General features: G+C 59.4%; 1 protein-coding gene across 1 annotated transcript; it reads right to left on the bottom strand.

Annotated features, from left to right (window-relative positions):
* Positions 1-9,337: 9,337 nt before the first annotated feature.
* Positions 9,338-12,836, bottom strand: FOXC1 (forkhead box C1). The gene has a single exon (XM_037520765.2). It carries the CDS (start codon positions 12,834-12,836, stop codon positions 11,169-11,171), a length of 1,668 nt encoding a protein of 555 aa, XP_037376662.1. The 3' UTR covers positions 9,338-11,168.
* Between the last annotated feature and the right edge of the window lie 2,042 nt (positions 12,837-14,878).

Here is a 14,878-nt window from a genome sequence, read left to right as displayed (position 1 = left end):
CTCAGGGGGGATAGGAGAAGAGACCTGAGGTAAGTAAATATTGTTGGAACATTCCATGCCAAAGTCCCTGGGTTACCCAGAGGTCTCGCAGCCCATGCCTCGCTTGGGCTGTAGAACCTTTCCCACAATGCTGACGTCCAGCTCTTGGTACGAGATCATTTTTAAAATCTAATTCTGATGTAGTCATTCAACCCGTTTACATTAAGTGCCTCCCAGATGCCAGGCACTGTGCCCTCGGACTACCTCAGCATGCATCAGAAGGTGTAATGAAGAGGTTTGAGGCTTAGCCTCAGCCTGACTGGGTGAAGGGGCGCTGGGGCATTGTGTCGCTGGGAGGGCTTCTGCCCCAGGTATGCGCTCCCAAGCCGGCACATGTGTGCACAGCTGAAGGCAGGTGGACCCACACACGTATGGACCCACAGGCAGCAAGTGGGGATCCTGTACAGGTGTCTACCTCAGTGTGAAAGGCAATCTCTCCCCTAGAACAAATTAGGCCAGGACTCTTCTCCCCCTCGCTCCCCCTCCAAGGAAAATAAAATAAAACTTTATAGCAAATGGAATTCCAGCCTTTGCACATGCTGCTGGGAGCGGGGGTGAACTATTTCTGAATGTCTTCGCAGGCAGGTTTATGATCTGGGGGAGGACCCAGACTCCGAGGGCTGGCGGCAGGAGAGAGGGCTCTTTGTGTGGCTGCCTGAGCTGCTGCGAAAGCCTGCTGGCCAGGGGCAGCCTGGGCTCCGATGGAGCAGAACTGGGGCGGCCTGAGCTGGCCCACCCGGTTCTCAGAAGCTGCCCCGATCGGGATGCTGCTAATTGGAAACAGATGGTCCCTGGAAGGCTGGGCCCCCACAGCTAAGCAGGCTGGTGGGTGCACGCTCACACACAGACTCCAGTGCATAGATCCAAACATGCTCACGCATGCAAATACACATCCAGGGACACACCGCACGCACACACATTCGCTCGCAAACACTTGCGAGACACAAAGCCTCCAACACAACCATTCACAAATCTCACCGACCAACGTGCTCACATTCCCCTTCCCTGTGACCCTGGCGCATGAGAACCCCCTCTCTTCCTTTGATCCGCCCCCAAATCACCACCTCCTCTGAACCCGGGTGCAGAGACCACTCAAAGAAACTCGGGACCGTTTATTTCCGCGTTTGGTGGCTGGTTAGCCCAAAATCATAAGCTCCTCCATGAGAACACTGAGGTTCTAGAAGGGGCTTCATGGGACTCCAGTGGAGCCATAATGGTGAATTACTCCTCAAGAGGACGCGGAAGGTATTTTGGTTGTACCCTCAATGGGGGCATGAGGGGTAGGCAGAGGACTCCCCAGCCCTCCACGTATGTGTTCCAAAGAAGGAAAAAGGAGCAGATTTCCTTGAGTACCCTGTGCTTTCTTTTTGTGCTGTGAATACTTATTGGACATCCCTCAAGACCATTCTTATTAAAGGGTTTCATCTATCTTAAGTCTCGACTCATTTCAGTGAATTTACTTCCCTCCTACACACATGCTTTTTTTTTCCCCCTGCTCAGCCAGCTCTGGCTATTATTCATTTTAGATGTGATAAAAGAGCTTCCACCTTCTCTTTCAGTAAAAACTAAGAACGTTAAACTCTCAACACACTGAAACGTAATAGCAAAGCCGTCAGATGCCCTGTTTGTACCTCAGATGAGCAACAAGATGTGTGGCCCCACTTCCTGTGGATCCTGCCTGCCAGACGCTTCCATTGGCTGTGGTCTGCTGCCCTTTGCCTTTATGGAGTTAGGGGAGGTAGGCCCAGCACAGTAACCCTGACACACCTCCACAGCAGCCTGGGGGCCAAGGCCAGAGCGCAGGCTGCTGGTCCTGCAAGGGAAGTGGCCGAGTGCGTTGGAATACAAATCATGAAACTCAATTTAAGGCTATCCTTGTGCCCCAGTAAGCCAGGAGCACCAGGCTTCTCTTGGCCTCCACGAATCGTCTTCACCAACACCAAGAAAGACACGTCTGCTGTGGAGCAGAACTGCCTGGTGTGACTAAAGCTTCCAGCAGGAGGTGGCCCTTTAAATCTTTGTCTCATGATAACCTGAAATGCACTGTTTATAACTGCCCTTTTAAGCCCTAAGAAAAGGCTTCAAAGAAGCCCAGGCACCTTGCTGCGTTTGGGGATTCCAACCAGGTACTCTGAGTTGTAAGATGCATCTCATAAAGTCCGAGTTCACGGGCATCTTTCAGGGCAGGCACTGCAGCCTGGAGTGGACGGGCTGGAGAGGACTCATGGGGCTCTCCTGCCCGGACTTCAAAAAAAAAAATCGTGTCTGTTGGTGGATCTATCTTACAAGCCTCTCTACATATGCCAACGTGCCACCACACCTCTTCAAAAAGTGCAGTTTTCATCCCTGGGGCTACCTAGACTTTTCCCCCCCAGCAGTGACAAACAAAGCCTCTCTGGGAGCTGGTCCACTGCAGCGGGCCAGCAGTCAGGGATCTCCACTACCCACAGTGGTGGCCTCCCAAACACACAGGTGCTGGCCATGATTTCTTTGGGGAGTGGGAGGTGGTGTACTGCCCTTGTCTGAAGAGGGCTGGAGGCAGAGGCCTCCTCACGACTTCCCAACCTGTTCCATCCCCTGGGCACACCCAAACACTCTGAGCACCTCTGGGGGTGCACCATCTGGGCTTACCTCCACTGGATCTCAGGCTATTTGGCAGCCCTGGGCCACACTCCCTCCCCCAGCAGCAGGAAGCTGTGAAGATTCCTAGGCCTCACCTGGTGCCCTGGTGTGCCCCACCCCCAAGGACCTTTCCGAGGTCCTGTTACCGATAAGCCCACCCCCACCCTCCCGTTTCTTACGGTCAGTGTCTCTGCTTAGGGGTCCACGACTGACCACGCTGCCTACTCCCAGGTCAGGGTCACACACAGCAAGCACCCCCCTTTTTAACAGGGAATGAGGGGGCCAGAGGTTTGCTTAGCCCAAAGTCTAAGGACACTGGCACTGAGACCCACTGGGGACTGTGTTGAAAAGCATCCCTAAGGCAGAGGCAGAGACCTGGAATGGCCCCTGTGCTGGCTCCCTAGCCCCTGGGGCTCAGGCGAGGCGCTAGATCTCCAAGCTGCCAAGCTCTGGCCTCGACCCAGAGGCCTGTCCCTGGATGCCCACGACCCCCACCACCCACCACTGGGGAGACTGAGCGGTGCGCACGCGCCAGCCGGGTCACTCTGCTGGGCCCGCGTCTGCGCTCATGCTCATTGGCGTGATGGGCACCGGCTGTCTCGAGCTCGGCACCCTGGGGCGCCGCAGCGGCCTGAGGGCTGCAGGAGAACTGTGCTTCATCCGACAAAAAAAAAGAAAAAGAAAAAGAAAAAAGCAAAAAAAAAAAAAAAAAAGCCCCGCATCTCAGCCCGGCCTAGCCGAAGTGCCTGTGCGCCCCGGGCGCACACGGAGACCAGCGCTAAAGCCTGAGGTCCAAAGGCCGTGGGCGGGCGGTGGACCTGGGGAGGCGGCCGAAATCCGGGCCCTGGGACTCGCGCGACTCCGCGGGGAGGCTCTGGGCCCCGGCCAGCCTGTGAGGAAGCGGCACAGCCCGAGGCCTGGGCCGGAATGGCGGCTGAGGGCGAGGGAATGTATATTTGGAAGGGGTCAAGACCTCGGCTGGAGTCTGGCTTTTTATGGCGAGGAAGCCGCCTGGGAAGGGCCTTCTGGCGAGGCTTTCCTGTTGTGCCACTTTCCCCCCAGGCTATGCTGGGGAGGGAGGGAGGCCTGATCCGGGCGGCACCCCGGGCCCCTGACTCCTGCAGCCATTTTCCCCGGAACAGAATCTGCCCGCAGGTCGCCCAGCGCAGGAGCCAGTCCGCAAAGCGGAGGAATGTCACATCATTTCTCGGTCACCAAACACCCTCGTTGGAAAGCGCCTGTCCTGAGCCCCGACAGTCCGTGCAACCAGTGGGAGAGGGCGCGCGCGGGCAGCCCTGGTCTGGACCAGGACTGGTGGCCGAGGAGACCAGCCCCTCGGGTTCCCTCTGGGAATTTCTAGCACCTAGACAGCCCTGGGCTGCCCGCTCCCCTCTCTCAGGGGACATTTTAGGCGGAGGATCTCGAACCTCACTCCCCCACTTCAGGGACGCTCCACATTGCTCCTCTCCTGCACGCCCCAAAGGCCAGCGCCCAGGCCCCGCCGTGGTCTGAGTGTGCCCTTCGTGGGTGATCACAGTAAAAATCCTCTTTGCAACCTCCAGGAAACCCGGGGCCCCTGCTCCGCGGCCTCTGCTGGACGGCGTGGAGGGCTCCGGAAAGGCCCAGGTCCGCTCCCACCCGCAAGCCAACTCCGGCTCTGCGGGTCGCGCCCAAGGCGCGGGAAGTGGCCGCGGGCTGCGGGGCCGGACTCCGCGGCTTCCAGAGCGCACCTCTGAGCCGGCGGCCACGATTTTGGTCCACTCGGAGGACAGAGATTTCGGTTTTCCTCCAATCGCAGATGCTTAAGAATCTGATTGCCGCCCAAGGACCTGCTTCCCCACCCTGGTACCGGGTCTGTAGCCGCGAGCAGGACTCCCCCACAGCCTGGGGCAAAGGAATGAAGATGCCTGAAGAGTTCCTGTCGCTCCTTTTGTTGGGTTTCCTCCTTTTCCCCTGGGGTAGGCGATGGGGGAGAGGGGGTTTCTGACTCTCTCTGAGTCTCCCCGCATCTCCGCCTAAGTGATCTCAGAGCCCGACAGCAGACCCCTTTATTCCCAACCTCCAATTCCGAGTCCCCTTCGGTGCCTCCTGCTGCGTGTCCCTAGGCCCCGTGTGGGACCCTCCACCCAGGTCCGACTAGAGGGATCCAGCCACAGGGACCCCACCTCCTGGCCCTGACGGCCCACACACTGCTCACTCCCCTGCCCACCCAAGTAGCACCAAGCTGTGTTGACTGAGGGGTCGGAGGAGCAGCCCACCCAACCTCCTTCCTGGGAGCCACCTACAGGGCCAGCTGTGTGTGTGAGGGGTGGGGGGTGAGGCTGAGCTGCCTGGTCCCACTGGCTGCAGGGCTCCCCAGCGGGCTGGGGGGACCCAAGGGAGAAGCAGAGAAAGAAGATGTTCCCAGGGATGAGGGACTAACACCATCTGGAAGAGCAGGAGACCAGGGAAGTGTCCTCACACTGGTGGGAGTCAGCTGGTGAGCCCAGGTGGGGACCCTGAGCCCAGCGCGAGCCGAGCCACCGAGCCACCTCGGGTCCTCCCCCAGGACCTGGTGGACCTACCTCCCTCTGGAGCCCGCCTCTAGGGGAGCTGCACCTCTTGGGGGGCTCCGCCTTTCTCTGGGGTCTGGAAGACAGGCCGGCCTGTACGCAACAAAATTCCAGATCCTACTGCATCTCCTATAATACGCTCAATATGCTGCAAATTTAAAATCAGTGAGGGAAAAAATCAAGTAAACAACAAAAAATATAATATAAAACAGAGGGTTTCTCTGGAGCCAGAGTGCCATGGGGAGGGAGAGCAACAAAGGTCTTCAGTGGGCCCTTCGCTCTCTCTGCCATATTTTGGTTTCCAATAAGGCGGACATGGTACATTTTGCTCAATTTTCCACTCCTAATCACGTTGAGAACGTTGTGGAGAACCGGCTTTCATTCTTCTGAATGGATTTTGGAGCTGGAATTCATTTAATGAAGTAGTACTTCTTTCTCCACTTGGACCTGGAACCTGCCAGTCCTGCTCTGATCTGTCTGTCTGTCTGTCTGTCCGAGACCTGGGCTTGAATTGGGCATGACATCATGTGACATCTGCCCAGGCCCCAGTGGGCTCCGTGCTGGGTAGATACAGCAATCACCCAGGGACCCCATCGGCTGGGGTGAGGTCGTGGCCAGAAGACCTGTGAGCACCTGAGAGGCAGAGGGGCAGGAGGCAAAGAGAGGGGCAGAGACCAGACACATGCCATGGAAAGATAATGTTGGATTCAACTCAAAGCCAGGGAGGTGGAGTCAGGGGTAAGAGGCCAGGAAAGTTCCAGCTTTGAATACAGAGCACAAATGGCTCGCGAAGGACTTTCTGTTTAGGTGCAAGTGAAAATGCCATTAATAAAAGCTCTTTGCAAGGAAACTTTTGACTCCTTAGCAATTGAAATAGGAGGGTTCAGGAAAGTGGGGTTTCTGAAGCTGCCACTTAGGCCCCAGAGCAAACCTCGGCGGTTCTGTGTGGTGCCCTTTGTGGCCACTGTCTGAATAAACTAGGCTTTGTTTGCGGGGCGCCCTCCTGAGCATTGGGCTTCCTGGCCCTCTGCCCCCCCTTCCCCCTACAACTTGAAGGGGTGAGCTTGCTGACTAGATGCTCGGTCCCTTTTCTCCCCACCTCCCCCAAAGCTCCCTCCCGCACAGAGTCCTCCTCTGTCCCGCCTGGCCAGCTTTATTGCAAGGCCGCCATCAATCTTTCCCCTAACGCGACATTTGTTTATGACCCGGTGGGAAGGGCTAATGGCTTCATGAACCGGCTCTGAAATGAGTTGAGAGGAGTCTAAAGAGAAGGATCTGGGCTCAGAAGCAAATGGGGCCCTTCTCCAGGAGCTCTAAGGAGTAGGGGGCAGGGAGAAACTGTCACTCCACACAGTCTTGCTTCAGGTGCGACTCACAGTGGGGACAGCACTGCGCGTCCTAGGGCAGCCTCCCGTCCCCCTCTTCTGGCCAGCCAGCCTCAACTGGCAGAGGGTCCAGGGTCTACGAGGTTTTGCACCACTGACAACAAAACATAATGCCCCTCCATCTTACAAACAGAGACCCCCTCCTAAGAGAACAGGGTGGGAGCGAAAGGTCCTATGTCCCTTCTTCACCTATCCCGAGTTTCGGGGGAGCCCATTAGGGCTCTAAGGCGCTCTTGTTTCCTGACCCTTTTTCCTGACCCCACAGGAAACAGCCAAGAGCTACGGGCCACCAGCACAATCAAGCCTTATTTCTCTGCAAACATCGATTATTAATGACACGAACTGTGTGGAATGATAAATTGCAAAATGCATGCTTGTTTGCATGCATTCTGGTGAAAAAAGGCTGCTAACTACTTAACGCTGAAAAACAGCCCTCCTTCCTACCACAGGGACAATATGCCAAGCGCAAGCTTTTCTCTGGCATGTACAAGCCAGCATTCACTTGCTAGTGGTATAAATTGCTACATACGATAACAAATGCATCTACTACAGAAAGGACACACACTCATTATCCTAAAGCTTGCTATAGAAAGAGGCTAATTCCACAATCAATCAAGTCCCCACCAGCGGGGCCTGCCTGGTGGTGCTGCAGGCAAATTTCAAAATACTCTGCCTGTTACTTAGAGTGTCAAGGAGTTTCTCTGAGAACATGTTACCAACAAAATATCTTTACTGCTGAAAAAGTACAAATCAAAAGTGTGAACCGCTGAAGAAATAAGGAATCCTCCCAGATTAAACGAAGGTTGGCAGGAGTTGCTTTGACTTAAGTTGGGCATGAGCATCCAAAAGTCAATGCGCTGATGGTAGAAACCATCGGTGTGTGGTTGGTAAGATCAGAACTGCTGATCTGCCTTCAAACAGATGCTGAACCACCGTGTAGCCAATAAGGCAGACGGAGCTACTTGCTTCCCTGCGCACAGCCCAGGCGCGTCCAGTGCCTAAATCAAACTGTGGATTCGCTAGGGGCAAAAATGGGCTAAGATGCCCTTTCTGGGCCACACATAAAAACCGCTTAGAAGCGCAGAGACTGGGTGCTGGAGTGCAGCCTAGCTGCTTCCTCCTGCAGCCCCAGGGCTCCGGCCCAGGAAGGAAAACCTAGGGGCGCCCCAAGTCTGCCCAATGTGTGCATGGTTAAGAGAGGACTAGCCAGGGTGGGCAGCAAGGGGGGCTCCTATTCCTTTCCTGCTGGCCCAGCTAGCTGCTCCCACTCAGATGGCATTCGCTCCCTCTGGGCGCCAGGGCCCAGGCCCACCTTTGGGTATAGTTCTCAGAGCCTGACAGGGCCTAGGTCCTGGGCAGGAGGTGGCCACCACCTCTGGGCTGCCAAACCCAGGCCGGAGGAGAACCAGAGGGTCGTGGGCACGTGGAAAACGCGGAGCCGGACGTCGCCCGCCGCCTCTGCGTCCATTAGGCCCAGCGACCGCCCGCGCCGGCCGCAGCCAGGTGGTTTGCAGCCTCTGGAAAGCGACCTCACACGCCGCGCGGGGACGCAGCTCCGCCGCCGAGGCCGTCTGGGGGCCCCCGCGCCGCCCGAGCAGCTCTGGCGCCAGCGGGCGAGGCCGGGCGGGCTGGGGCTCCTCCTGCGACGCGCGGCTGCCCGGAGGCGGGCTGGCCCCGGCGCGGTCACCCGGCAGCGAGGGAGCGCCGGTGACCTTTCCACCCCGGCGGCTCCTAAACACACGTGTGTCCTCAAAACAAAGGCGGCGAGGAGTAGAAACGGGGAGCCCCTGGGCCTGGGCGGCGCGAGGCCGAGTTGGGGTGGAAGAGCAGAGCCGGCTGCGCCCCGCGACGCGGAGACCCCGACCCTCCAGCGCGCGCCTGCCCGTCGCCACCTTCCGGGGCGCGCAGTCCCGCTGGCACCCCAGCCCCGGCCTGGGCTGACCCCAGCACACCCCGAGCAGGCCTGCTGGCTTCGACTTTCGACCGTAAACCACGGATTTCGGGCGGGGGCACAGCAGCCAGGGGAGCGAGAGCCCGACCCGGGCGCGGGGCGGGGGAGCGTGGGGGAGGCAGGAGCTGCAAACACAAACAGAAGCCGGCCGGGCCGCGGCGGGTAATTACAGCTAATTAGCTGAAGAGCCTTCCCGGTCCCGAGCCGCGTCCCGGGGTCGGCGTCCCGGACAGGCGCGACTCGGCAGGGCCGGGGCCGCCCAGCGACGCCCCGGCTGGCCGGGACGAGGCGGGCCCCGCATCTGCGCTCGCCACCGCCACCCACCCTGCCCCGCCCCGCTTCCAAAAAGTTGAAGCCGGCAGATCGAGAAGGGTGCGCTCTCCCGCCGCCCGCCCTGCCCCGTCCGTCCAGGGCCGGTCGGAAGGGCCTGGGCCGAGGGTCACCTGCTGCCGCTTCCCCTCCAGGCCGCAGCAGCCCCGCTCCGGCCGCCCGACCCTTTGTGCGCACCCCCCAGCGCGCGCTCGGCTCCCGGCCGCGGGAGGACTCGCAAACGCTGGCGAAGTGCGTGACTTCTCACCCCCTCCCCGCCCCAAAGGGGTGCGCCTGGAAGCTCGAGGCAGCCCCGGGACCCAGGGCCGGGTCAGCCCCGGAGCAGAGCTGGGGAGGCGGCCCTCGGCTCGCCCCGGGCCGGCCGGGCTTGGAGAGGCCCCGGAGGCCTGCGCCCAGCCCACCTTTCCTGGCTAAGAGGGTGCGACTCTGAGGGAGGAGACCCAGCAAACAGAGGCCACGTAAAGCAGTTTTTTGACTGAAATTAGAGTGTATTTATTTGCAGCAATCCTTTAACAATGATCAAATTCTGAAAACAACCACCAGCAATTACTGCTAAGTGTTGCTTCTAGATAGGAGCAGCAGATAGCAGGAAACTGTATTATCTCGAAAACAAACAAAGGCCCAGAATGTCTGTAATCAAATCGCCATCTCCCCAAAGTCTGATTGACAGGGCAGATCACCCTAAGATAATGAATTTATTACATTTCCTGGGTTATTTACAAAGGGGGAGGGCCAATCCGGATTGCCCCCTAGGTTTAACTGTAAATTAACAAGAAAAATTGGATTGAAAAGAAACCACCCTGGACTACAATGTTCTGCGTCTCTCCTTCCTTCTTGTTATTGCTTTCATCTTTTTCAAAAAATAATTGCTCTACAAACATATCTCCTAAAATAGTTTCCCAAAGATTAAATATCCCTTTCCAACCCTCAGTATATTTTTTTTTTTAAAAAAAAATCAATCCTTCTAGTTAACCCACGAAGGACTGTAAATGTGGGTGAGTTATATACATACATTTTAAAACTGGTTTATTTTCCCTCTTACAGAGTGAAATTAATAGGGAAAAAATCTACCCAGTATTTGGCTTACTGGCTTACCCAGTATTTGGATGTAGAGTACACATCGCAATTTTTTTATGTGTTATAATAAAAGCCAAATATTCATTTGTCTATGTCTGAAGGCACATCGGACTTTTACACACAGGAATTGCTGCCGATTCACCGGCTTAAAAAAATTCCAAATCATGTTCTGTCATAACCGAGAAAACGTCTTGGTTTATATGCCAACTCGGATCTGTTTAGGAAAATATCGTTTTACTAGCCACAAAGCAAGCTGACTATATAGTACAAATTGCAGAAGATGCAGCAGGAAAAAAAAAAATCTAAACAAAAAGAGGCTTTTAGATGAAATTTGACAAGGAATAGTCAGAGGGTTTCTCGTTATTCAGAGATTTCGAATAGGTCATTTCTAGCGTTTCCATCTCTGAAATCTTTCCTGATGAGAAGCTTGTATGAAAGTATCCAGACATAAGGTCTCATTCAAAATGAATGGTAATTTATTAATAAACAAACAATGAATATGTCCAACAAAAGAAAGAAAAGATAGAGAAAGATTAATACAGTTTCCCTTTTTATAATGAAAAAAAGGCACAATTTAAAGTTTCAGGCAATTTAACGTCAGGTTTTGGAAACACTTTCTGGCGTTTGGTCCACGACATCCAACTACAAATTAAAAATAAATTACTATGTTGCAATTTACATTTTAAAACAAGTCCATGAATAAAAAGAAAGCGATTTTCATATAGGGGGGGGGCTTTCCCCCTTCCTTTCGACATAGGATAAAATAATATCTTACAGGTGAGGGGTGAAGGCAGGCGAGGGAAAGGGGGAGCTGAGAGGAGAGAGGGGGGAGCGTGATCTCTGAAAAGCAAGAAGAAACTTACGTGTTATCTGGAGTAACACTGTCCTTTAACAAACCGTGACTTTGCCGTTTCTGTACAAAATAGTTTACAGTTTTGTTTATCTAGAGAAGGCAAAGTGGAGGTGGCTCTGCATGACTCTTTTAAGAAAAATAGTTTTCTTTGTGCTGGTGAGTTGAGCTTTTGGAGGGGTCGTGTCCGCTGGTTTGGTGACTGGTTTTCAAATTTTAAAAACTGGAGAGATCTATATATATATAGAGATATATATATAATTTTTTTTTTTTTTGGTTTCGATTTTACACGGACGGTTCTTTGGGCTGTTCCTGCTCTGGGGTTCGAATCAGTTCGGCGTCGAGGGGTGGGGGCGGGGGTGTCAAAACTTGCTGCAGTCGTAGACGAAGGCCCCGGAGGTGCGGTACAGGGGCTGGCTGGAGGGGAAGGCCATCTGACAGCTACTGTTCCCGTTCACCGGCGAGTTGTTCAAGCCGATCCTCTGCGACTCGAACATCTCCCGCACCGAGTGGAAGTTCTGCTGCTGGCCGGGGTAGCCCGCGGCGGCGGCCGCCGCCGCGCTGGCCAAGTGGCCCAGGTCTCCGCCCGCCTGGTTCAGGTACCACGAGGTGAGGCGGCCCTGGTGGGCCGCGGGGTGGTGGCCGGCCTCCTGGCCGCCGCCGCCGTGACTCAGGGACGAGGAGCTGCTGCTGGTGACCGGGGGCAGCGAGTAGTCGGGCAGGGGGTCGTCCACGGCCGAGCCGCCGGCGCCCCCGGGCGCGCCCTGCAAGTGGCCGCCGCGCTCCCCGGCCGCGTAGAGGCTCATGGCCTGCAGGTTGCAGTGGTAGGTCCCCGCGCCCCCCGCGCCCCCGCCGGCGCCCGCGCCGCCGCCGGCGCCCGCGGAGCTGCCGGCGCTGGAGCTCTGGCTGCAGGGGGAGCTGTAGAGGGAGCTCTGGCCGGGCGAGTAGGCGCCCAGCGCCAGCGGGGGTGCGATGCCCGCGCGCGACGCCCCGGCGGCGGCCGAGGCCAGGAGGCCGGAGCCCAGCTCGGCGGCCGCGCCCTGGGGCGACCCCCGCAGCGACGTCATGATGTTGTCCACGCTGAAGCCCTGGCTGTGGTGCGGCGGGGGCGCGGGCGGCGCGGGCGGGGGCGCGGGCGGCGCGGAGTCCGCGCCGTCCAGGCTCAGCGGCCGCGCGGACGGCAGGCTGCCCGGGGGGCTGCTCCCGCTCGACAGGCTGCTGCTGCTGCTGTCGGGGCTCTCGATTTTGGGCACCGCGGAGCCCCCGGCGCCGCTGCCCAGGGCGGCGGCGGGGGACAGGGGCTGGGGCGGCGAGGGGCACGTACCGTTCTCGGTCTTGATGTCCTGGATGCGCACGGGCGGCGGCGGCGGGCCGGACGCCGCGCCCTCGGCCGGCTCGGACGGCGCGGACGCGGGCGGGCGGCCGGGCGGCGGCGGCGCGGGCGGCGCGGGCTCCTTGAGGTGCAGCCGGTCCTTCTCCTCCTTGTCCTTCACCGCGTCCTTCTTCTTGAAGCGCCGGCGCCGGCGCAGGAAGCTGCCGTTCTCGAACATGTTGTACGAGTCCGGGTCCAGCGTCCAGTAGCTGCCCTTGCCCGGCTTCTTGTCGTCGCGGGGCACCTTGACGAAGCACTCGTTGAGCGAGAGGTTGTGGCGGATGCTGTTCTGCCAGCCCTGCTTATTGTCCCGGTAGAAGGGGAAGCGGTCCATGATGAACTGGTAGATGCCGTTGAGGGTGATCTTCTTGTCGGGCGCGTTCTGGATGGCCATGGTGATGAGCGCGATGTAGCTGTAGGGCGGCTTGACCATGTCCTTGGGCTGGGGCTGCGGCGTGTAGGGCCCGTAGGCGCGCGCCATGCCGCCCGGGTACTGCTCGGCGTGCGCGGGGTGCGAGTACACGCTCATCGGGGCGGGCATGGCGGTGTAGCCGCCCCCGGCCGCCGCGGCCGCCGCGCGGTAGTAGCTCTGCTCGCCGCCGAGGTAGGGCACCACTCCCAGGGAGTTGGGGCTGGACACGGAGTAGCGCGCCTGCATGGCCCCGGCTCGCCGCCGCCGCCGGCCCGCGCCGCCCGCCGCCCCCCACCCTCGCGCCGGCCGCCCAGTCCGAGTCCGGGCCCCGCCGCGCGGGTGCCGGGCCGCCGCCTGCTCCCCGGCCTCTCCCGCGCTCGCCCCGGCTCCTGGGGCGCCTCCGGGCCACCGCGGCTCCCGCGTCGGTCGCGAAGGCGGGTCGCTGCGCGCTGGGGGCGAGGGCCGGCCCGGGACGCGGCGCCCGGCCTTGGAGCCGCCGGCCGAGCAACTTCCAGGCGCGGACCGGGGGACGAGCCACAAGTGGAAACCGGGCAGGCGCGCTGCTCGCCGCGCCGCCCGCGCCTGGCAGGAGACTGTCCCGAGCCGCCGGCGCAGGCGGCCAAATACCCGGGGCGGGGGGCCGCGCCGGCCGCCTTCCCGGGCCCGCGTCACCTTTTTTTCAGGCTCTCGCGCGCCGGCCGCTTAAGGAAGCATTGGGAAAACTTCTGAACTTTTGAGCATCCGTCACCCAGCGAGGACTTTTTTACGCAGTTACATTTTTTCCGGGCAGCGCAGCCCCGCCCCGCCCCGCGCGCCGCAGCCAATGGGCGGCGAGAACCGCCTCTGAATGAGCTGGAGGCCGAACCCCGCCGGCCCGCGCCCCGCAGCGGGAGGACCGCGGGGCTGACCACACGCGCGCCGGCCGCCCGCGCCCCGCGCCCCGGCCCGCTCGTCCCCGCGCGCCCCGCGTGCCCGCCGCCCGCGGGGTTCCCCCCCCCAAAGCCCCCGGCCCTCCGCTCGGACTCCCCGGTGCCCGCAGGCTGCCAGGGTCCTCCCCGGCCCCGCGCGAACCCTTCTCGGGACTTCGCTCCCGGATGGCACCGAGTCCCCCCCGGCCCAGCTCGCCGGGCGCGCTCCCACCCCGCGGCCGGTCTGGCCGGCTTCCGCGCCCGGATTTCCCGGGCCTCTCCTCCCTTCCTCCTTTTCTCTCTCTCCCTACCCCTGCCCTCCCCGCCCGATCGCCCGTCTCGCCCGGTTCGCAGACGTCTCCAGCCTTCCCCCACCTGGAGGTTCTCCGGTGCTGAGCAGGGTTTCCAAGGGCGCGGATCGCGCGGCTCGGCTCGCTCGCAGCTGGGCTGTGCTCGCGGTGGGGAAGGAGCTGTCGCCCCCTCCTTGCGGTCCCCGTGACCCCTCCCTCGCAGGAATAAGGAGGGGGGTCGGGCCGGGGTTCGCGCAGGTAGGCAGCGCCCGCCCCTCGCTCCGCAGCCGCGCTCCTCGGCGTCCCAGGGCCTTCGACAGCCTGAGGGGACCAGAGGCTCCGGTTGCAGGCGTCTGGGGGCTGCCCTGGGCTCTCCTCCAGGGAGGGCGCGGGGTGCCTCGCCGCGCAGCGTCCCCTCTAGTCCTGTCGGGCACAGGCGACTCCGAGGAGGGGGTCAGACTGCGGGCTCAGGGACGCGTGCAGGTGCGATGAGTAAATCAGTAAACAAATACGTCTAAGAGCTTGACGCGTCCCTGTCCAGGCTGCATCTCCTCAAGCGCTGGGCCGCTGGCTCTCAGAGATAATGGGTGTGTTCAGGGCTGGGATGTTCAAAATCGCACCTGCGGGGCAGCTCCGGGATTGGGGTGGGGGGTGGGGGATGTGCCTGTGTCTGAGTTGTGCAGTTTCTGGGTGCCTGGGTGGGGGGAGAGGAAGCAGAGAAAGGAGAGGGCAAGAAACGAAGCAGCAGGAAAGAGACGGGCCTCCCTCCGCGCTCCAGCAACTCCAGAAAAGTCCCTCTTGGAGACTGGACACCAGAGGCTTCCAGAAGCCCGGGAAATGGCAGTTTGGGAAACTGAAGAAGAGCGGCGAGCGCGTTAAATACCTCCACGCCTCAGCTCCTGACAATTTTGAACCCCGTTAGGAGCCCCTGATGACTTCCCGCTTGAATCCCGGCTTCCTCGTTCCCAACAAAAAGTCTAGTTGCAACTTCTAGTTGTGGATGCCCCGGCCACCGAGTAGCGTGGCGAGCACATCTCCGTGTCACTTGAACCTTTACAATTTCCAGAATGGACATTTACATGGGAGGAGG

The sequence above is a fragment of the Talpa occidentalis genome, unplaced genomic scaffold, assembly GCF_014898055.3.
Source record: "Talpa occidentalis isolate TD23 unplaced genomic scaffold, MPIMG_talOcc4v2.1 talOcc4.2, whole genome shotgun sequence".
Classification (NCBI taxonomy): Eukaryota; Metazoa; Chordata; class Mammalia; order Eulipotyphla; family Talpidae; genus Talpa; species Talpa occidentalis.
This window is presented reverse-complemented; position numbering and strand designations above follow the sequence as displayed.

Bases quoted from the DNA above. Each gene is read 5' to 3' on its own strand.
- FOXC1 (XM_037520765.2), bottom strand. From the start codon at position 12,836: ATGCAGGCGCGCTACTCCGTGTCCAGCCCCAACTCCCTGGGAGTGGTG.